The sequence below is a fragment of the Schistocerca nitens genome, chromosome 2 (assembly GCF_023898315.1).
Source record: "Schistocerca nitens isolate TAMUIC-IGC-003100 chromosome 2, iqSchNite1.1, whole genome shotgun sequence".
NCBI lineage: Eukaryota > Metazoa > Arthropoda > Insecta > Orthoptera > Acrididae > Schistocerca > Schistocerca nitens.
Window position 1 is genome coordinate 612617835 of NC_064615.1, and position 25046 is coordinate 612642880.

The 25046-nt window shown below is 42.0% G+C and overlaps 1 protein-coding gene across 5 annotated transcripts in view; it reads right to left on the bottom strand.

Annotated features, from left to right (window-relative positions):
* LOC126236699 (brachyurin-like) overlaps positions 1-25046 on the bottom strand; it is a 484625-nt gene that overhangs the window by 284243 nt on the left and 175336 nt on the right. The window contains exons 3-4 of one of the 5 annotated variants that reach the window (XM_049946215.1): positions 18655-18823; positions 9242-9387 (exon numbers count right to left, since the gene is read on the bottom strand). The exons of 3 other annotated variants lie outside the window; for them this stretch is intronic. In XM_049946215.1, coding sequence (XP_049802172.1) covers positions 9242-9387; positions 18655-18823 — 315 coding nt within the window. The remainder of the gene's footprint in view (positions 1-9241; positions 9388-18654; positions 18824-25046) is intronic. One more of the 5 variants, XM_049946211.1, reaches the window with a different exon arrangement.

Consider the following 25046-nt stretch of genomic DNA (forward strand, 5'->3'; position numbering starts at 1 on the left):
TACGTTCTTAATTATTTGCTGGATGTTTCCAATCTCTGTCTTCCTCTACAGTTTTTGCTCTCTACAGCTACCTCTAGTGCCATGGAAGTCATTCCCCGATGTCTTAACAGATGTTCTATCATCCTACCCCTTGTCCTTGCCAGTGTTTTCCACATATTCCTTTCCTCTCCGATTCTGCGCAGAATCTCTTCATCCCTCATTTCATCAGTCCACCTAATTACCAACATTCGTCGGTAGCACCACATGTCTAATGCTTCGATTTTCTTCTGTTCCAGTTTTCCTACAGCCCATGTTTCACTACCACACTATGCTGTGCTCCAAATGTACATTCTCACAAATTTCTTCCTAAAAGTAAGGCTAATGGTAGATACTAGGAAACTTCTGTTGGCCAGGAATGCTCTTTTCTCCATTGTAAATCTGCTTTGATGTTCTCCTTGCTTCGTCCGTCATGGGCTGTTTTGCTGCCTAGATAACAGAATTCCTTTACCTCATCTACTTCGTGACCATCAATCCTCATGTTTAGTTTCTTGCAGTTCTTATTTTTGCTACTTTCTTCGATTTACTCGCAATCCATATTCTGTACTCATTAGACTGTCCTTCCATTCAGTAGATCATGTAATTCTTCTTCACTTTCACACAGGATTACAATGTCATCAGCGAATCGTATCATCATATCCTTTCACCTTGAATTTCAGTTCCACTCTTGAAACTTTCTTTTCTTTCCATCACTGCTTCTTCGATGTATAGATTGAACAGTAGGGGCGAAAGACTAGATCCCTAGGATACACCCTTCTTAATCCGAGCACTTCGTTCTTGGTCCTCAATTCTTATTATTCTCTCTTGGCTGTTGTACAAGTTGTACATTACTCGCTTTTCTCTATAGCTTATCCCTATTTTTTCATAATTTCGAACATCTGGCACCATTTCATATTGTTGAAAGCTTTTTACAGATTGAAAAATCCCATGAACGTTTCTTGATTTTTCTTTAGTCTTGCTTCCATGATCAACCGCAACGTCAGAACAGCCTCTCTGATGCCTTTATCTTTCCTAAAGCCAAACTGGTCGTCATCTAACACATCCTCAGGTTTTATCACTGACACGTTCGTCGTCCCGTATGATAATATACAGAATGATGGAAAAGGAAATTAAAGGTAAAACTGCAATGTAATAAAAGTATTTGACATTCTAATCACAACACAGCCTGGTTCCAGCAGAACTAATGTATGCCCTGCACTTACCCAGAACCCTGAATAGTGTTTACAGTAACAACACTAACAAATGTTTACTGCACGCCGTATCTAGGACCGTAACAAAGGAGTGTATCCTCATTTGTTCACTGCGTTCTATACATTATTCGTAGTAACAAAGAGCTTGTAATACAAGAGATGTTTTTCACACTAGCGATAAAAAGCAAATGGTCATAGCTCTTAAGGTACGCATTTTGGAGCCTGTATTTAGTGGACTTTTTGTCGTGTTTTCGTTCATATACCACCTCTCAAAATATTTTTAACACCCCATATATCCTCTTTTCCAATGACATACAATTAGCGCATAAGGCGTTATTTTGGTAATGTCATACAGTCCAGGATGTGGAGTTACGTCCTGATGTGTTAATTTGCAATGACACACTATTCACCCCCCCCCCCTCCACACACCGTAACCACCGTTCTCCCCCCCGTTAATCCCTCCTCGTATGATGACGTTAGTCGGAACACAAGCTCCGATATGTCAGAAAAACTGCAATGGCTTTGTCAATGATTCATAACATTCCCACGTTAGCGTTTAATGATTAAAGGATTGGGGTTAGATCCTCGATCCTCCCAAATCCCAGGCCATTGCCTCCATAGGAGGAACTTGCTCGTCCATTGCCTCCATATGAGAAACTTCCTCGCTGAATATTCCTTGATTCCATGAGTGAACTAAAACAACCGCCAATAGCTTCTTCAGATCAGTAACCGGAGATTTTTTGACTGGAATGCGTTAAAGTTTTTCGAACGTTATATTTATTGTTGCTATTGTGGTCCTCAGTCCAAAGAATACAATCAAGAACAGCTGCCAAGATGAGAAACATAGAAGTAGATATCCTCGATTTAGAAAAACAGCTTAAATCACTTAATAAAGGCAAGGCCTCCGTTCCAAATTGTATACCACTCAGGTTCCTTTCAGAGTATGCCGATGCAATATCTCCATATTTAGAAATTACATACAACCGCTGGCTCACAGAAAAATCCGTATCTAAAGACTAGAAAATTTCTCAAGTCACACCAATAAGAAAAAAGGAAGAATGAATAATCCACTGAATTACGGGATCATATCACTAACGTCGATTCGCAGTAGGGTTTTAGAACATATACTGTGTTCGAACATTATGAAGTATCTCGAAGTAAACGATTTATTGACACAAAGCACGGAATCAGAAAATATTATTCTTGTGAAACACAACTAGCTCTTCATACTCATGAAGTAATGAGTGCTATCGACAGGGGATGTCAAACTGATTCTATATTTTTAGATTTCCATAAGCCTTCTGACACCGTTCCTCACAAGCGTCTTCTAACCAAACTGCGTGCCTATGGAATAATGCCTCTTGTGCGACTGGATTCGTGGTTTCCTGTCAGAAAGGTCACAGTTCGTTGTAATAGACGGAAAGTCATCAAGTAAAAGAGAAGTAATATCTGGCTTTCATCAAGGAAGTGTTATAGGCCCTGTGTTGTACCTGATCTATGTTAACGAAATAGGAAACAATCAGAGTAGCTGTCTTAGATTGTTTGCAGATGATGCTGTCATTTACCGTCTTGTAAAGTCATCAGATGAACAAAACGATTTAGATAAGATATTTTTATGGTGCGAAGAGTGCTAAAAGAAATCAGCTGAATTTCGATTACGCGATAAGCCACACAAATCTGAAGGCTGTATATTCAGTTAAATTCTTAGGGATTACAATTACAAATAACCTAAATTGGAACGATCACATAGATAATGTTGTGGGTAGAGCAAACCAAAGACTGCGATTCAATGGCAGAACACTTAGAAGGTGCAACAAGTCTACTAAAGAGACTGTTTACACCATGCTCGTCCATCTTATTCTGGAGTATGCTGTACGGTGTGGGATCCGCATCAGGTGGGACTGACGGATGACATCGAAAAACCTCAAAGAAGGGCAGCTCGTTTTGTATTATCGCAAAATAGGGGAGGTAGTGGCACAGACATGATTCGTGAATTTGAGTGGCAGTCACTATTTTTATCATCCGTCTTTCACTTCCATACGTGGATGCACTCCTTACAAATAGTAGCACAAAAAACCTCCCCACACTTAAATCTGTACTCGATGTTAACAAATTTCTCCTCTTCAGAAACGCTTAACTTGCCATCGCCAGTCTACGTTTTGTATCCTCTCTCCTTCGACCATCATCAATTATTTTGCTGCCCAAATAGCAAAACTCATCTACTATTTTAAATGTGTCTCATTTCTTAATCTAATTCCCCCAGCATCACCTGATTTATTTCGACTACATTCCATTATCCTCATCTTGCTTTTGTTGATCTTCATCTTGTATCCTACCTTCAAGAGACTGTCCATTCCGTTCAACTGCTCTTCCAGGTCCTTTGCTGTCTCTGACAAAATTACAGCGTCATCAGCAAATTTCAAAGATTTTATTTTTTCTGCCTGGATTTTAATTCCCACTTTGTTTCCTTTACTGCTTGCTCAGTATGTAATGCCGGAAATGCATATCCTCCTCGTTCCACCTATTGTACTGTAAATTTTTTCCTTAATTTGTTATCTGAAGATAAGACATTTCTGTGTTTTTACATATTGTAATTGTTATAAAATTTGTATATATATACTTATGCATTGATGTCGATGTATAATTGGTTTGTTTTGTAAATATTATTTGTATTTTTACGCTGGATCTTGCCTAGGGAAAACTATGCTATCGAATGATTACATCGATAGGTCGGGTGGAGAACCAAAGTGTTTAGGATTTTGAAGAGTGTTATCTCTGGCGCGTGGAGCGCGGGCAGAGCAGAGTCTGGTTGGAGTAGGGCGGTGGAGCAGGTGAGTTGAGTGACACTCGCGCGAGTTCCCGCGCTTTCGGGGTTTGGCAGCATGTAATTGCGCTTGACTTGCTATGATAGTTTCTGGCACAGTGTCGCGGATGGGAAACATTAGCTGGCACACATCAAGAGCCCGTTTCGCCTGGTTACCATGTCGATAAGAAGGGCACCAACATCCAGCCTGTGCAACAGTGACGGCTGACAAGCGACAGCATTAAAGTAATATCATTCAATCTCACTGCTTTAATTTCAAAGATCAGTTAAGGTATTCATAGCTGGCTACAATAACCCAACAGAACTATATTTAGATTACACAAGCACAAATTAAGAGTGCGAATTTTGTTACCATGTGTTAGCTTACCTGTGACTGCAGCTCAGCTTGGTACATACTAAATTTTATTACTGTTAATTGTTCAAAATCATTTCATTCAAGTTCAAAGTTAAATCTCTTATTTCTAAATTGTGTAGATTTAAGTTGCTTTTGAGATGATTGTTGAGGTAGCCCAAGACTAACCTTATTTTATTTAATTTCGTAGTGCTTCAGAAAAAAAGTTCTCTATTAACTTCAGACACTAAATTAACTTTCAATTTTTCGGTTTTATTAATTCTTTTGCTAAATTAAGTCAGAGTGTAGCGAAATTTATTACTTCTGACAAACATTAAGTTTTCACACAACACGTGTCAACCTTTACTTGCCACGCTTTTAGTGCTAATTATGTGTGCCTTAACCTTTCTTTTTCAGTTATTATAGTAGTTGTCCATAGGACTGGCGACCGTAATTTTCCCCAAATGTCAAATATCTCATTAACGCCAGTTAATTGTTAATGTAACGACCGCACATTTACTTTCTTTATTAACTTTACCCTTTTTCAAAATTAAATTCCACCAATTTCATTCGCATTTTTCCTTTCATTTAGATGTAACCCTTCCTCCCTCTTTACCGACAGATTAACTTTGGTGACGATTGCTTTTCCCAAATTTCCATTAGGTACACACGGTTTAATTTTTCACTGTCATTAAGGTCGATAAGTGACGGGGGAAGTTACAAGTATACAGATTGAGTAACATTGGGGATAGGCTACAATCCTGCCTCACTCCCTTCTCAGCCACTGCTTCCCTTTCGTGCCCCTCAGCTATTATAACTGGCATATGATTCCTGTACAAATAGTAAATAGCCTTTCGCTCCCTGTATTTTACCCCAGCCACCTTCAGAATTTGAAAGAGAGCATTCCAGGCAACATTGTCAAAAACCTTCCATAAGTCTACAAATGCTAAAAACGTAGGTTTGCCTTTCCTTAATCTATCTTCTAAGATAAGTCATAGGGTCAGTATTGCCTCACGTGTTCCAGCATTTCTATGGAATCCAAACTGATTTTCCCTTCTACCTACTCTTCCATTGTTCTCTAAAGAATTCGTGTTAGTATTTTGCAACTGTGACTTATTAAACTAATAGTTCGTAATTTCACACCCGTCAGCTCCTCCTTCCTTTGGAATTGGAATTATCATATTTTTCTTGATGTATGATGGTATTTTGCCTGTCTCATACATCATGCTCGCCATATGGAAGAGTTTTGCTATGGCTTGCTCTCCCGAGGCTATCGGTAGTTCTAACGGAATGTTGTCTGCTCCCTTGGCTTTGTTTCGACTCAGGTCTTTCAATGCTCTATCAAATTCTTCACGCGGTATCGTGTATCCCATCTCATCGTTATCTACGTACTCTTCTATTTCTGTAATGTTACCATCACTTACAGGGAGCCGAACCGATGCATCTCCTCCATGTTAATTTTAGCAAATAGAAGGAACATTTTTTCTAAAACCATTAAACATATTGCTCTGAAATTTGAACTACATGTTCAGTGACTATTTCTCTACAAAGTTATAATGCCATGTTCACAAATATTTATTGCTTTTTGTTTTACAATTTTTTAAGCAGATGCTTATTTTTTCTCTAAAATTTTGCACTTTTTCTTCTATAAATCTTGAACTATACAATATTTTTTTACAAATTGATATAAAAATGAAGGAAAGGAAGCAAACATTATTGTTATATATTTCATTGATATAGTGTTTGCAGTTTTTGAGAAAATGTTCCTCAAAGATGAAAATTTTAAAGTTACAGGAAATGGCTTCCAGAGTTTTTTTAATACATTCCTGCCCCATATGACGGATTATCTGTATCCTCGTCTTTTTCCAGTGTTAATTTCCTTTCATTGGGCCTTTCTTCCCTTTTGCTTCATGTTGTAGGCTTTTGTCTCTTCTTCCTCCACCTCTTAGTCTTTCTTCATCAATTAGGCGCATTGTGTAAATGGTGTTGTGTCATGGTTGGAAATCTAAACGTTTCAGCACATCACATTTGACAATGTTTCATTCATTGTATGTTGTCACTGCATCATACACTCGAAAAGGCAATGTTTTTATCTGTACAAACCCCTTTATGGGAGTCCAAATAGAAATTAAATTACTTACACTTTCATTTGGATTTTGTGTTTTCCCTTGCAAACACTTTTCCAATAAACTCGGCTGTGATAAATCTCTGAATATGGGCTTAATTACATCAATTACAGCATTTGTCAAACTGTTTTTATGGGCATATTCCTTTCCTGATTGGGGCACAGTGCATGTTATGGGTGCTCATTTGTTGATGCAGTACAAAAAAATAATGCCCATACTGCTCTCCTCATATGCTCAATGCTTCTTGTATTTTCTAATAGCACATTCATAATACCTCTGCAATCTATCAATTGCTTCATCTGTCAATCCTCCTCTTCCTCCAAGGGTCTTACTATCACTAAGCTTCTGGGATCCTAATGTCTGCTTTAGTTTGCACAAGTGAACCCCCATGCACTTCTGCACATGTCCAGTGCACTCCTGTTTTTTAATGTGAATTTCATTGCCATAAGGTTTGAGTTCCTCTACAGTTTTATATCCCTTAGAATCACCATCTCCTAGATAGTGCATCATACATTATACCTCTCCTGTGATCTGGAAAAAATTGCTTTCACTCCCTCTACTTCCATTGCACCACTTGTGCCGTGAAAATTTGCTTCACAACTTTCACTCTGTTCTGCCTTGGTATTGCCCTTACATCTACAATGTTTTGAGAGAACAGCAACATCAATTACTTTGCAACTGTCTCCACTGGTAGCTGTCACAACTCTATTTAGAAATTTGTGACATCTACATTGCCATGATCCATCTAAAGCAACAGTTAAATCTCTGCAATTCCCATTCTCTGTCACAGCTTCATCAATTGCTTACTTCATTGTTGCTTGAGCAATATCTTCAGCAGAAGATCCTATCAATGCATTATAAAATCGAAACTTGGTTGGGGATTTTGGCAAGTTCATAATTCCACATAACATTGTACCTGCAGCACTGCCCTTGCCAATGCAACGCAAGCTTAACATTTATATCATACACCTTCTTTCCACTATTACCACTCCGAGGAATACTGTTAGAATTAGAAAACGAAACTTCTGCAGCACATTTGTTACACTTCAATAACACTTTACATGCAAAACCAATGTGTGAACTTATTTTCAATTCCAGTCCTCTTTCTTTACAAACTTGGCATAATACGTTGTGTTTAAAAAAATTAGAGAGCAAGAAATTGTAAATTATTTCATTCACATCATTACTGTCACTTTCATAGTTCTCAAATTTTTCCTTGCAGTCACTAAGTTTCTTGTTGGAAATAGTTATATCACATTCATTTGGAGTAGTCGGTGAAGCAGTCTGAGCAGCATCTCCCTTCGAAACAACAACACTCTATTGCTGAAGCGTGGCATATTGATATCCACAATCCAAATACGTAAAATAGGTACGAGCAAAATTCATCAAATATGCAAAATTGAACAGCTAAACAACACAAAGCAAACTCCACAAGTCAATGCACACGGTATAGCGTTTATGTTTAGCGATATGAACAGTCACTTGTCACAAAGACAAATCCATACAACGTTGGAAAACAAAACACTGTCTAATTCCGCAAAGATACCCAGCTTGCAGCCAGCGAGCGGCGCCGTCAGAGGTTGCACACCAAGCCGCTACAACCGTTTACGCGGCGCGTCAACTTTGCAGCGATAAAAAATACACTTAGAATTCACTTAGAAGGGCGAAACCTTGATTTGTTTTATTCAGAAAACTCCAAATCATTTTATAATGAAAAAACCAAAAAACGTCAGTTTTGTCATTTTCAACGTTCCGGCTCCCCTTACGTCTCCCTCGTGTAGACCTTCTACATACTTCTTCCATCTTTCTACTTTCCCTTCTTTACTTATGACTTGTTTTCCATCTGATCTCTAGATATTCATATAGGTGGTTCTCTTTTCTCCAAAGGTCTCTTTAATTATCCTGTATGCAGTATCTACCTTATCCCTATGATATATGCTCCTACATTCTTAAATATATCCTCTAAGCATTACAGCATATCCATTTTGCACTTCATGTCGATCAAATTTTTTAGGCGTTTGTGTTTCTTTTCGCCTGTTCATTTACTGAATTTTTATATTTTTTCCTTTCGTCGATTAAATTCAATATCTCTTCTGTTACCAAAGGTTCTCTACTAGCTCTCGTCTTTTTACCTACTTGATCCTCTGCTGCCTGCACTATTTAATCTCTCAGAGCTACCCATTCTTCTTTTACTGTATTCATTTCCCCTGTTCTTGTCGATCATTCCCTCATGCTTCCTCTGAACCTCCTTACAACCTCTGCTTCTTTCAGTTTATCTAGGTCCGATCTCCTTGAATTCCTATCTTTTTGCGATTTCTTTATTTTTAATCAACAGTTTATGACCAATAAATTGTGGTCAGAATGCACATCTGTCCCTGGGAATGTCCTACAGTTTAAAACCTGGTTCCTAAATCTCTGTCTTACCATTATATACTTTGTCTGAGGCCTTCTGTTGTCTACAGGTCTCTTCCACGTATACAGCCTTCTTGCATGATTATTAAACCGAGTGTTAGCTATGATTGAGTTATGCTCTGCGCAAAATTCTACCAGGTGGCTTCCTATTTCATTCCTTACCCCCAGTCCATATTCACCTACAATTTTTCCTTCTCTTCCTTTTCCTAATGTCGAATTCCAGTCCGCCACGACTATTCTATTTATACAGTGGTAAATTTTTAGATAGTGTTGGAAACTATTTGTCTATATGATAATGTATCCACATATGCGTTGGACTTACTGTTTAGCGGGACGTTGGTACCCAGGAAGACGACGGCGACGTCGTATTCAGGGTGCACCGTCGCCGACCTGGTGACGATGGTCACGCGGCTAGGCTCAATAATGCTGAGACTGGTGAGTCCAAGCCTCACCTCCCACGTGCTGAACCTGTCGCAGCAAAAGAAGGTTACAGCACAGGTTAGCGTGACAGAGTAATAATATACTGACTTAATAGTATTCAGGAGAATTTTCTTCCTTCTTCTTCTTTTAGACAGCGTTAATCTATACTATTATAGGCTCTGCTGTACTCAAACTTTGGCAATTTTATGTCTGTTTTACTTTTGTGGCCCGATACTCTTCCTGTCACCGAAGTTGTTTATTACCTCAGGGAGGGAGTCGTGTGCTCATCTTGCCTGTGGATCGTGTATTTTGTATCTGCACAGGGCGTAAAAACGACGCGAACCATCACTGTCGGCACAAATGTAAACTGTGCTAGCTGGCGGTGGCTCGATGGCGCGACTACATATCCAGGGAGCTGAACCTCGGAAGAGGGAAAGGAAACTCGACATTCGAGTGGATCTACCGGGGATGCAGGGAGTCTGAACAATGCGTAGAGATAAGCATAGAGAAAAACACAAAACTTGACCATCGCGAGGTACTGAACAACCAAGCACCAGAAACAAAGCACGGTGCGAGGTGAACGCCCCAGCCAAGGAAGTGTAAATCAGCTTAAAAACGCAGCGCCGGTCTATCGCTGCCGACAGTGACAGTGGGTCAGTGACTCTGCCTATAAAATGCTTTGAGCGCGCCTTCAGTGGCAGTGTGGTGCACTATTCTGCAGCGAAACCTACGCCATATCTGCGTCTACATCGATGTCCACAGGCGGGAATACTAATTCCGTCATCCCTGAAAAGGCCACGGAGCGGCGGGAGAAGGTGTAGGCTGGAGTAACGGATGGTCCGTCTGCATCAGTGCGGATGAGAACAAGTTCACGGGCGAGCGGGAAAAGGAAGGCGCTGGTTCCAATTCCATGTAGTCCGAAGTGGGAGTCGCGGGATCAACACCACACTGCCCTATTTTGTGGGTGAAAGGATGGCAAAGGAAATGGTGAAGGCGGTATGCACGCTGTAACAATTTAGTCTACGGGTATAAATATGCCATGACCGACACCGTCGCCCTGCTGATATGTAAACCCATTTATGCAAAGCAAGAGCTGTTGGGGGCTCTGTGGAGAAGGGTGGGGGGGCACGGGTGGAGGGGAGGCTTCTCCCCAGGCAGTTGGCCCGCCTTCAGAGCAGAGTGTGAGAGCAGAGTTACTCGGCATTCTGTTTGAGCAGTTTCTGCATCAGCTCGTGCTGCAGTTCTTGCTGCTGTTTCTGGAGGCGCAACTGCTCCTACTAGCACTGCAAAAATGCCATCTTCGTGATGGCCACCAATTAAAACTACAAAAGAAAGAAAAGGAAAAGGGTCACATGCATAACAATATCATACCTCTCCACTTTTGCATCTGCACAGGGGTGACAGATCTGCAAAACCACCACGCTCGGCACAAATTGTTGCAAGCTACACTAGCCGACTAGAAAGCCCATGACCTGAATCCCCAGGAGAAGGAATGAAAATTTGACATGTGAGTTGATCTATCGTGTGAACAGAGTCTGAACACTGCGTATAGACAAGCGTGGAGGAAAACACAAAGCACGTGATGTAAATAGCACGGAACATATAAGTAAACGGAAATAATGGAGGACAGGTCCGAGGTAGTTGAAATCACTGTAAGGACGGACGGACGTGGCCTATCGCCACCGACAGGAAAACACATGGATCAGTGGATCTGTAAAATTGTGAACTTTGGTTGATCTACATCTACATCTACATGATTACTCTTCAATTCACATTTAGGTGCTTGGCAGAGGGTTCATCGAACCACAATCATACTATCTCTACCATTCCACTCCCGGACAGCGCGTGGGAAAAACGAACACCTAAACCTTTCTGTTCGAGCTCTGATTTCTCTTATTTTATTTCGATGATCATTCCTACCTATGTAGGTTGGGCTCAACAAAATATTTTCGCATTCGGAAGAGAAAGTTGGTGACTGAAATTTCGTAAATAGATCTCGCCGCGACGAAAAACGTCTTTGCTTTAATGACTTCCATCTCAACTCCTGTATCATATCTGCTACACTCTCTCCCCTATTACGTGATAATACAAAACGAGCGGCCCTTTTTTGCACCCTTTCGATGTTCTCCGTCAATCCCACCTGGTAAGAATCCCACACCGCGCAGCAATATTCTAACAGAGGACGAACGAATGTAGTGTAAGCTGTCTCTTTAGTAGACTTGTTGCATCTTCTAACTGTCCTGCCAATGAAACGCAACCTTTGGCTCGCCTTCCCCACAATATTATCTGTGTGGTCTTTCCAACTGAAGTTGTTCGTAATTTTAACACCCAGGTACTTAGTTGAATTAACAGCCTTGATAATTGTACTATTTATCTAGTAATCGAATTCCAACGGATTTCTTTTGGAACTCATGTGGATCACCTCACACTTTTCGTTATTTAGCGTCAACTATCACCTGCCACACCATACGTCAATCTTTTCTAAATCGCTTTGCAACTGATACTGGTCTTCAGATGACCTTACTAGACGGTAAATTACAGCATCATCTGCGAACAACCTAAGAGAACTGCTCAGATTGTCACCCAGGTCATTTACATAGATCAGGAACAGCAGAGGTCCCAGGACGCTTCCCTGGGGAACACCTGATATCACTTCAGTTTTACTCGATGATTTGCCGTCTATTACTACGAACTGCGACCTTTCTGACAGGAAATCACGAATCCAGTCGCACAACTGAGACGATGCTCCATAGGCCCGCAGCTTGATTAGAAGTAGCTTGTGAGGAATGGTGTCAAAAGCTTTCCGGAAATCTAGAAATATGGAATCAACTTGAGATCCCCTGTCGATAGCGGCCATTAGTTCGTGCGAATAATGCACAAGAACGATGTTTTCTGAAACCATGCTGATTACGTATCAATAGATCGTTCCCTTCGAGGTGATTCATAATGTTTGAATACAGTATATGCTCCAAACCCCTACTGGAAACCGACGTCAATGATATAGGTCGGTAGTTCGACGGATTACTCCTACTACCCTTCTTAAACACTGGTGGGACCTGCCCAATTTTCCAATCTGTAGGTACAGATCTATCGGTGAGCGAGCGGTTGTATATGATTGCTAAGTAGGGAGGTATTGTATCAGCGTAATCTGAAAGGAACCTAATCGGTATACAATCTGGACCTGAAGACTTGCCTGTTGATTTGAGTTGCTTCGCAACCCCTAAGGTATCTACTTCTAAGAAACTCATGCCAGCAGCTGTTCGTGTTTCAAATTCTGGAATATTCCATTCGTCTTCCCTGGTGAAGGAATATCGGAAAACTGCGTTCAATAACTCCGCTTTAGCGGCACAGTCGTAGGTAACAGTATCATCGGCACTGCGCAGCGAAGGTATTGACTGCGTCTTGCCGCTTGTGTACTTCACATGCGACCAGAATTTCTTCGGATTTTCTACCAAATTTCGAGACAATGTTTCGTTGTGGAACCTATTAAAGGCATCTCGCATTGAAGTCCGTGCCAAATTTCGCGCGTCTGTAAATTTTAGCCAATCTTCGGGATTTCGCGTTCTTCTGAACTTCGCATGATTTTTCCGTTGCCTCTGCAACAGTGTTCGGATCTGTTTTGTGTTCCATGGGGGATCAGTTCCATCTCTTACCAATTTATGAGGTATGAATCTCTCAATTGCGGTTGCTACTATATCTTTGAATTTGAGCCACATCTCGTCTACATTTGCATAGCCGGTTCGGAAGGAATGGAGATTGTCTCTTAGAAAGGCTTCTAGTGACACTTTATCCGCTTTTTTAAATGAAATTATTTTTCGTTTGTTTCTGGTGGATTTGGAAGAAACGGTATTGAGCCTAGCTACAACGACCTTGTGATCACTAATCCCTGTATCAGTCATGATGCTTTCTATTAGCTCTGGATTGTTTGTGGCTAAGAGGTCAAGTGTGTTTTCGCAACCATTTACAATTCGCGTGGGTTCGTGGACTAACTGCTCGAAATAATTTTCGTAGAAAGCATTTAGGACAATCTCGGAAGATGTTTTCTGCCTACCACCGCTTTTGAACAAGTATTTTTGCCAACATATCGAGGGAAGGTTGAAGTCCCCACCAACTATAACCGTATGAGTGGGGTATTTATTTGTTACAAGACTCAAATTTTCTCTGAACTGTTCACCGACTATATCGTCGGAGTCTGGGTGTCGGTAGAAGGAGCCAATTATTAACTTAGTTTTGCTGTTAAGTATAACCTCCACCCATACCAATTCGCACGGAGTATCTACTTCGACTTCACTACAAGATAAACCACTACTGACAGACACAAACACTCCACCACCAATTCTGCCTAATCTAGCTTTCCTGAACACCGTCTGAAACTTCGTAAAAATTTCTGCAGAACTTATTTCAGGCTTTAGCCAGCTTTCTGTACCTATAACGATGTCAGCTTCTGTGCTTTCTATTAGCGCTTGAAGCTCAGGGACTTCCCCAGCACAACTACAACAATTTACAACTACAATTCCGACTGTTCCTTGATCCAAGCACGTCCTGTATTTGCCATGCACCCTTTGAGATTGCAGCTCACCCCGTACTTTCCCGAGGCCTTCTAACCTAAAAAACCGCCCAGTCCACGCCACACAGCCTCCGCTACCCATGTAGCCGCCAGCTGAGTGTAGTGAACTCCTGACCTATTCAGCGGAACCCGAAACCCCACCACCCTATGGCGCAAGTCTAGGAATCTGCACCCAACACGGTCGCAAAACCGTCTAAGCCTCTGATTCAGACCCTCCACCCGGCTCTGCACCAAAGGTCCGCAGTCGGTTCTGTCAACGATGCTGCAGATAGTGAGCTCTGCCTTCATCTCGTAAGCAAGACCGGCAGCCTTCACCAAATCAGATAGCCGCTGGAATCCAGAGAGAATTTCCTCAGATCCAAAGCGACACACGTCATTAGTGCCGACATGTGCCACCACCTGCAGCTAGCTGCACCCTGTGCTCTTCATGGCATCCGGAAGGACCCTTTCCACATCAGGAATGACTCCACCTGGAATGTACACGGAGTGCACACTGGATTATTCCCCTTCTTAGCCGCCATATCCCTAAGGGGCCCCATTATGCGTCTGACATTGGAGCTCCCAACTACCAATAAGCCCACCCTCTGCGATTGCCCGGACCTTGAAAGCTGACAATCATCCTCTGAAACAGGGCAGGCAGGTGCATCTGGCTCAGCCAGAGACAGTACCTGAAACCTGTTTGTCAGATGCACCGGGGAGGCTTACTGATCAGCCTCCGGGGACGTCTTTCACTGCCTGCCACACCTTGGAACGACCTCCCAATCAACCACAGGCGAGGGCTCAGCCCCACTGCAGGCAGCAACCGGGGCAACTACAGCAGCAGACCGATCTGGGGACAGAAGGGACAAGGTTGACATCCCCATGATACCCAAGTCCGGCCCCCCACAGTGGTGCCCATTGGCAACAGCCTCAAGCTGCGCAACCGAAGTCAGCGCCGCCTGCAGCTGTGAGTGAAGGGATGCCAACTGAGCCCTCATCCGAACACAGCTGTCCATTCTAATCAATGTTCAACAACAGTTACAGAAACACGAGTCCGTGCCTAGATAACGCAAGGGAAACACCCAAAGAATATATGAACTAACCTGTACAAATGCCTAACGACTGCGCTACAATCTGCCTGAATTTACGATTACAGTAACTAAAACTCGAAATTATACCTCCTATACCAAACTCACACGCAATTTAAGTAAGAATCTACGAAGTAACCACAGGAAAAAATCTATATACGTATCTTTCTGCGCTGTCGACGTGCACCAACTGGGAGCTCAGGCCACACTGTTCTCTGAAAGCCTACTAGACAGACAAGTGCCACTGACGTACCAAAACAAAACAAATGCCTAACGACTACTCTACAACCTGCCTGAATTTACGATTGCAGTAACTAAAACTCGAAATTACACCTCCTATACGAAACTCACACGCAATTTAAGTAAGAATATACGAAGTAAACGCAGAAAAGAAGCTATATACGTATATTTCTGTGCTGTCGATGTGCACCAACTGGGAGCTCAGGCGTCGCTGAAACGCAGTTTCATCTTACAAACAGCAAGGGTAATAAACATGAGACATTTCGTTACCAGGACATAAAGTCTTTGTGAATTTCATTCCGTGTACTCAATTGGACCGTAAATACGCCTCGCACACAGACACAAGAACATCATATACACATGTCTGCATTTGAGAAAGGGCGAGTAGATGGGCTCAAAGAAGACGGTTGGAATAATCGACGCATTGTTCGACATTTGAATAGGAGCGATGCTATTATTCGATGACGGTAACAGGAATTGGTGGACCAAGGTTGAACTGCGTGCTAGGTGGGTAACCTTAATTAAGTCTGTAAGTTGTCTTAGTGTCCTGTGGTTAAGTACAGAAAATATAAATATATAGTGCCATGTATTGTAATTATTAACGTGGCTCCCAGATTTTAGTTATGTTTGATTGTGTCGAAATCATTTGATTGTTAATTTCTTGTTTGAGCTCTGCTTGTAGAACTAAATTGGGGTAAAAACTAAGTTCTGTTTAACTGTTATTGACCTATTGCTAGAAATGTTATGCATATTTGTTAAGCTGAACTCACGAATGCACAACCCCCAGTCGTCCTCCAACGCCACTGAAATGCTACGTATCTATATCTAAATAGTGGCAACTAGAATAGCAACACTGGAAACGATAGCAAATAATGAAACTTCCGACAGGTTTTTGAGATAGTAGGGTACTGGACGTAGAGCTAGGGGCTGGTAGTCCAAAACGCCTGCTGCCAGCGCCGTTCTGTCGAGGTAGTTCTTGCCGAATGACTGTGGGAAACCTGAATGAAAACTGTTGTCTCGCTTGACAAGAGCATTGTTGTTATTGCGATCTTCAGTCCTGAGACTGGTTTGATGCAGCTCTCCATGCTACTCTATCCTGTGAAAGCTTCTTCATCTCCCAGTACCTACTGCATCCTACATCCTTCTGAATCCAAGTTCCACCCCCTCCCAAAAAGCGAGATACATAGAAACAAATACGAAGTAGGTAGACTAGACATCTCGTCTATGGCGATGTCGTCAGAATCTGAACACAAGCTTTGATGAGACAGTAAATGTGTGATGGCATTGTCAAGGAACGATTTAGTTCCAGAATTCACATGTAATGATATAAGGATAAAGACCAGGCCCTTACTCCTGCCAAATTGCTGTCCACTGTCTCCGTATGAGGTACTTTCTCGTTCAGGGATGTGTGTAGCGCACAATATTCCTCGACTTCAGCAGTGGAGTAAAACATCTACCAGAAGTTTGTTCAGAATAGTAATGTGTTGATTTCAGTGGAGAGTTCTAGGAATGTGCTACAGTTTCTCGCACGTTCTTATCCGGTGTCAAAACGATTTGTTTTTGTATGTGGACTAGCGACACATCCCGGTTTCATGCGGTTATTTACGACCGAAGAGTTGTCGGGGTCAGCGGTAATGCCGCCACCGCGCATGACTATAAATAAAAATCAGAGAACAACTTAGACCATTTCAGCAATGGACGCCAGGGAAGTTCTCAGAAGGCCTGAATGTTGTCTGTTCCGTAGTTAATGGCGTTTGGAGTGATTTCTCAGGGTAATGAAGGGAGAACATCATGGTCTAATTAAAATGTTGATAAAGAGAGAGAGAGAGAGAGAGAGAGAGAGAGAGAGAGAGTATGTGTGTGTGATTGGATATGGCTGGGCGGATTATGCCTTAAGGCGACAAATGAAGTAAAATAAAAGCAAGCTTGCCCAATGTACATTTGTAGCCTGAGACGGCTGAAAGCTCATTTACAGCTCCGCTGAAACAACCTAAATAAACGAATCAAAGCTGCATTCGTGGCTGAAGTAGTTTTTTGGAAAAGTTTTACATTTAGCATAAAAAGTTAAAAACCTTAGTTTTAGGACTCTCGGTTTTTTTTTCTTTGTTTTTTTTTTTTTTTTTGCTATGCAGACATTTCAGGGAAAATACTCAGTAAAATTATTTGATTCGCCCGCAATTTATAGTTTTGCGTCGCAGCTTGATAGTTAAGTGATTTTGTTTTCGTTATTGCCTATGTTTATTGTGATACTTCGCAGTCAAATAACTCACTGTTCGGTCTTCAAAGAATCTGCAGTGAACTATAAGAGCGAATTGCGATTGCCAATCTGAGGTAAGCGCAAACTGGCAGTCTGAACTGCTCTCCTTTTTACGAAATGCGTCCCCGAACATCTATAGAAATATTGTATAAGCATCTGCAAGGGTTTTCTTAATCCTATTCCGTCCTTTAAGTTTAAGGAATCAAGAAGATAATGCCCATGTCTTTTTCCTTCTATAAGACGGCATCAATGTTTATGAACATTTCAGTTGGTGCACTTTGGATTACATACCAGGTATTGCTGTCCACAAAATGTAGCTAACATATCGTGTGTGTGTGTGTGTGTGTGTGTGTGTGAGAGAGAGAGAGAGAGAGAGAGAGAGAGAGAGAGAGCGAGAGAGGGAGATAGAGAGAGAGAGAGATCGTCAGAGACTTACATCTCTTTTTCTTTCTCTTAATGCGTGAATGCACATTTACAATAAGCATTCTGCGCCAATCGTTCCGCATGGTGGTACATCAAAGAAAGCAGAACGCATGCACTCAGTTTGAGTGGAGTGCTTCGCACTTTGCAGAACTGTGCTTCCAAAGAGTTCTTCCATTCACCACTAGATGTCAATGACATTCAACATGCTTTTCACAGCAGGGGTGGTGTTTAATTCGTCGTAGTTGAATGAAGTATTTAAAAATTATATACGCATTCCTTCCTCATAAGACAGTCTATCTATCAGTGAAAACCATATCAATATCCCCCCCCCCTCCCCCTACAATAGATCCTGATAGAACAGCGACTAAGCACTTCATTTTGTATGTGGATAGATAGATGATAGAAGAGAGAGAGAAGATAGAACGCAGAAGACGGATAAATGATAAGTAGGATAATACGGTAGATCATGTTGCGCTGTGTCAGATGAGGGCAACTGCCGGTCCCTCAAGGCAGAAAGAGTGCAATTCATAGTATATTGAAGATGACTTCATACAGGATACCAGTCCCTCTCCTGAAGTTGATAAGTAGGAAGCTTGTCGAAACGTTGCTTCAAGGCGTATTGTTTTAAGGTAATAACACAGGAAGATTTCGTCAGTGCAATTCGACTTCAAGTCTTACAATAGCAAGTGAACGTAGTCTTTTTTCGAATAAGCATGAGACCACCTTCTGGATCTTGGCGTTGGTACATTGGTTTTACTCACCCGGAGGCGCAGTGCCCCGCTGTTAGGACGACAGAGGCGGAGATCAGCGACCCGCCACACATGTAGGAGTAATCCATGATGATGGACGCCTGGTGTGGAAACTGGCCGAGTGAGGCTGGGGCACCATTTACAATGCGGCCAGCAGCCTTTTCAGCCTTTGGGTGTCCAGCTGAAACAGGCGGAAACTGGTCATTGATTGGCAGTTGAGTTAAACACTGAAGGAGGGATTTGGGAATATGACAAATTTTTGTCCTGGTCGTATCTATATATTCAGATAAAACTTAAACAAGTCACACAAAATGTACACTGCCCAACGTATAAAATGAAATATCACGAAGAGGTGGTGGGATGACAATATAGCTTCATATCATAGAAACTATCGGCATGTATGTAAATGACAAGTGGAATGGTCACCAAAGTGAATTAGTGTTCTTCGTGTTTGGTATTGTTGGTAGGGTATACAAGAAGCGGGATCAGCATCAGATGCTGAGTGATCACTATGAAGAAACCGGAGATGGTGTATACTCGCGTGAGACACCGTTATGAACAGCTGAAAGAGTTTGAAAGGGGCCGCATTGTTGGTCCTATTTGTCCAGCTGGTCGAATCGTGTAATGTCTAAATTTGTGGGGCATTGAGCTATGACAGTGACCCGAAATTGGCCTGCAAAGGAAATGTAAGGGTAGGCATATTTGTCTTCAGTCCTCTGGTCGACGACTTCTGACCATCTCAAGCGAGGACCAACTTGTGAACCGAGCTGATTGTAACGCCTTCGTATCAGCGCCTGCCATCCGAACAAAGGTAATAGACCCCCTCCAACATTCTGTGTCATCCCAGAGGTTTGGTCAGTGACCAACGATGACCACAGCTTAGTGATTTGCGTCTGGAGGGGAACCATGCCCAGGAACACCACTTCGTTCAAAATGGTTCAAATGGCTCTGAGCACTATGGCACTTAACTTCTGAGGTCACCAGTCCCCTAGAATTTAGAACAACTTAAACCTAACTAACCTAAGGACATCACACACACCCATGCCCGAGGCAGGATTCGAACCTGCGACCGTAGCGGTCGCGCAGTTCCAGGCTGTAGCGCCTAGAACCGCTCGGCCACTCCGGCCACACCACTTCGTCTTCATGGGTTATCTCTCAGGCGACAGTTGCTTGGTGCCAGCTTTCAACAAGACAATGCTCGTTTAAATGTGCGGACCAGCTTGTCTCTCAGAGAGGATACAATGGCTTTAAGACAACCTTTTCAACAGACTCACTGCTTGCATCGAGGCGAGAGGGGGTGCAACGTCACATTGATACACGGGCCATACTGACAAGTTGTTTATAAATTTGACTTTAAATTGTAATCGCTGCAATAACATCACAAACCCTCTCAACCCATGAAATTTGTGCTTGTGTCATTTTCTCATGCAGTGTAATTCAATGTTATCGACTTTAGCATCAATGTTTTTCGTGGGTCCAGGGGACTTATGTGCGATACATTTTTGTTTGATGTTTTCCCACCGCGCCTAATTGGTTGTAATTTCCAGCGTTAACCTGTTTTTCCAATGAATACTTTATTCTCAGTCTCTAAAAGAGAAATAGAGACAGTTCGTTATTCATTATAAAATGTAGCAAAACTAAAAGCTACTTATTCCTTTTTTATTGGTACCTGCAGAAGAATCTCTCTTCCTTTATTTTTTTCCAATTTTACGTCTCTTATATTCTATGTAATGGATTTTCATCTTCATCTTCTTCTTCCTCATTTGGGGAAAAATAGGGATCCTCATGACTGTAATCGGGATGCCAATGTTTTACAACCCCGTCTTGCTTTTCTTCTTGTAATTCCCTCATTCTCAAATCCTCTAACACGAATTCATTGACAATCTGACGCATACTGTCTTCTTCATCATTGGATGGTCCTTTCCATTATTCTGAAACTACGATAACGCTTAGCCCACTGGTACTCAAGGCTTACGAAAATAGTTTGCCACGTTCATAGAGCAAACGTATACAGTGAAATGTTTCACATATTTTTTCAGTGCACGAAAATGCTAAAGCACCTAAGCAATGCATATAATCTCTAACACCCGTTGATACTGATGATGCATATTCTTTGCGTAGACAGATTTCTTTAAACCCTAACCATACGCTTATTTGGAGCAGTTCCCTTGGCTTTCGACTACATTGTTATCACTCCAACGATTATCCACGTCCGTTCCCTCTGGATTCCACTTCCTTGCTGCAATCTTGAAGCACTTTGTGCGACCCGGTCATTCAGTGCCGCCGGATATGGAACAATTATTTGTAACTTACCACTACAGTATATATAACATATCATTAGTGTTCTAGTTAACAACCATCAATGTTTTTGTTAATCATGCTTTCACTATGTAGTTTTTATTTAAGAAAACGTCTACAGTCGCCGTGCACCTAAACGCCACTTGGACTCTGATTGTCGAGCTGTTAACGCGTACTGTGGAAATGGCTGAAGCCGCTTCTTGCTCCCTAGTGAAACACGTGCGTGGTGCACGGAAAATAGCGAGAAACTAGTTGTTCTCCACATTTTTCACAACATTACAGAAAAAAATCGCCTATTAAGTTTCTCAAGAAATTGTATTTACTGACGTTAAGGGCTTGAGGTAAACCGGATGTTTGGCTTAATCGGTGGCGCGGGAGGGCGGTAATTGGATATTGTGTAGACCTTTGTTCCAGTCTTTGAGAAGCCTCCTTTTCTTTTTCTTTCTTTTTTGTTTAGTTCTAGTATCTACATCTTGTAAATATAAAATGTGTCAAATATATGCTACCTACAACATATCTAATCATCATTTTTTATAAGTAATGCTAGTCTTACATATCACACGCAAAATTCCAGTTTTCATTGCAAATGTAATTTCTTAACCATCGACATTTTATAAGGAATTGTTAAGCAGGAATGTTTATATTAAGAAAACATTACAAATTAAATTTTTGCAAAAAAGTCCCGCTCCTTATCTAGACTAGCTTCATTGTTTTATATCACAAATGTGGTCTCACATGAGCCACAGTGATAAGCGCTGTAGAAACATGGAAAATATTTTTCGTGGCATCGAGCACAATGTACAAATGCTGCTTTTTTTCAGTTTCTGTCGTACAATTGCAATTTAAGTGAGATATAATGGATCTGAATCCTAATTAAGGGATTTGTTGCGAGAAATAACAATGCATTTAAGCTGCCAGGCGTACTAGAACTAATGCACGAAGCTTTGCCATAGGTCACTCCCGAATTTTGGTGGAAACTGCGGTTTGCTTTTACGTCATAGCTCACTCAGAAAGACTGCTCGTAGTTTAAATTAGCAATTTTCATCACTCTTGTTTTTAATTACAATACTATGCCAGTTAAAAACGAGGTCATGTTATGTTTAGAGTCTAGTCCCCTTAGGAGCATAGTTACCGAGTTTTGCCGAAAATTTTTTTCATTCGGCTTAAAAATTAAATAACATTCGAAGCTATATGGTTTCTCTGTCGTCTGGTTTTAGGTCTTAGCTGCTACTGTTCACATCACATTACGTTAGAGGGACAAGCTGGCTAGCCAGTGCTGTAGAAGTTCAATGTACAGGCAAAACTGATGTCCCGTATTATCGCTGAGTCGATGTGCGCATAATGTACAGCATAAAACGTACTTATCCTTATTATCGTGTCTGACTGTACTGCAGACAGCTTGGCTTCCCCTCCACGTGAAATGAAATCTAATGAGATGCCGGCAAACTCGGAAGAATACATACTGCAATGTTTGCATCGGGTTCAATCAAGGTGAACGGCGTATAGGCGTTACACCTGATGATGTAACTAACGTTACGAAACTGGTCGTGCATTTGAAGTAAGGCAACCATGCAACTGCAGATGTGCTTTTATTCGTCAAACAAATCTAATACAGACATGATTCTCTATCCGACACAACTAACAGGCATTCGTACATTAATGCCAGAGGCAGGATTCGAACCTGCTACCGTAGCAGCAGCAGCGCGGTTCCGGATTGAAGCACCTACAACCACTCGGCCATTAGGAAGTGCAGTGAGGTGATACAAGTCATGCGACAGCGATGTGCACATATATACAGATGGCGGTAGTACAGCGTGCAGAAGGTATTGGGGGAGATGTCATTTACACTCAAGTGATTCATGTGAAAAGGCTTCCGACGTGATTATGGCCGCATGACAGAAGCAACAAACTTCGAAAGCGAAAGCGGAATGTTAGTTGCAGCTGGACGCATCGGACTTTCCATTCCTGAAAACGTCAGGGAAGTAAATATTCCGAGATCCACAGTGTTAAAGTGTGACGAGAATACCAAACTTCAGGCATTGGCTCTCACCATTGACAGCGCAGTGGCTGACGGCCTTCACTTAAGGTCCGAGAGCAGTAGCGTTTGCATAGAGTGGTCAGTGCTAGCAGACAAGCAACAATGTGTGAAACAAGCGCAGAAATCAATGTGGGGCGCACGAAGAACGTGTCTGTTAGTACAGTGCGGCGAAATGTGGCGTTATTGGGTTATGGCAGCAGTCGACCGATTCTAGTGCCTTCTCCAACAGTGTGACATCGCCTGCAGCGCCTCTCCTGGGCGGTTCGAGTATGATAGAGACTCGACGAAACCATGGACCCAGGTTGTCAATAAGGCACAGTGGAAGTGATGGTGGTTCCACAGTGGTATAGACTGTGTTTGCATGGAGTGGACTGCGTCCTCTGCCGCAACTGAATCTATCATTGACTATAAATGGTTATATACCCCTACTTGGAGACCACTTGCAGCCATACATATACTTCACGTTCCCAAAGAACGATGGAATTTTCATGGATCACAATGCCCTACGTCACCGGGCCACAGTTGTTCGCGACTGGTGTGAAGAACATTCTGGACAACTCGGGCGAATGATTTGGCCACTTAGAACTCCCGACATGAACCGCATAGAATATTTATAGCATAATAGAGAGGTCAGTACGTGGACAAAATCCTGCTCTGTCAACTCTTTCGCAATTATGAACGGGTATGGAGGCAGTATAGCTCAATATTTCTTCACTGGACTTACAACGACTTGTTGCTCCACTACGCTGGGCAACACGATATTAGGAGGTACCGAATGAGTCACCTCACTGTAGAGACACATTAAGAGAATGTCCTAGTGTTGTACGTGCAAGTGCTGTTTCATCGACACAATAATTAATTCCTGCTCAGAAAACGACCACAAACCGTCGATATGTAGTAACAACGTGGGCAGAACCAGCAGAATGAATGATAGCTTTGAGAACAATGTGAGTCTCCCACCAAGAGCAAGCTGTGGGACTGGGCTGGCGGATCCGTTAAATCCCACTGGTTAATCTCAGAGGGGCTGCTGATGATGGCGCTAGCTCGCCCGTCATCCATTCTAATGGTTGACGCATGTGGATGCGGAATTGTTAGGGGCTGCTATGGGTTGCTTAGAACTCCGGTCCTAGAGATTTGGCGGTGTCGCGATTCACTACCGTAGGTCATAGACATATAATTCTGCGACAGGGCCTGCCAGAAGTACATAACTTCCTTAACCCTGAGCTGCCCTAGTGGTAAAGATCAAAAACTGCCAGTAAGTCATCTGTTGCGAGACTAGTGTAGATGTTCAACAAATGAAGGACCATCCTGTAAGAGTTTTGAGTGTTTTTCTTTCTTATATGACATTTAATTTAAGCAGTTCTTGAACGTACTTGAACTGCATTACATATCTTGAGGCGAATACTTAGTTCCTGTTGTATACAACTTCCCGTTGCTTTGTGGAAATACGACCCGCAGAGCATTCCAAGTGGGAGACACCCCTTCTCAGTCCTATGTGATATTGGTCCTATACACTTGAGTGATATGTGACATAGCAGAATCGGTTGCATTACGAGTGTTCTGTAAGTAATATACTTCGAAGGCTAACTGCAGTTTCCCTCTATTCTATCAATGAACTGAAGTCTAACATGTTTTACTTACAACTGAGCCTATACGACGATTTTTTTTAACAACTCGCAAACTGTTACGCCCATATATTTGTATGAGTTTATTGGTTCCGATCATGAGTCATTGATATTGCACAGGATCTGGTAAAAAGTCCTCCCGTATTTCAAATGTGGATACAAACAAAGATAGAAAGATATGGAGTTTTATTTGTGACAGCAAATACTATGCCATTTTAAATTAGTACGTGTCTTCTTCCATTGCTGACACATTAAGGAAGCCTTAAGGAGCTGTCCATTTTCGTGTCATTTCCGGTGTAATGCCAGCCACTTCCTGGGTGATTGCCTCCTTCCGTGCTTGCAGAGTTGTGGGTATATGTTTGTGCACTTCAGCCTCCAAGTGTCCACATAGGAAAAAAAGAATCAGAAGGTAATAAATCAGGTGACGTAGGGGGCAGGCGATT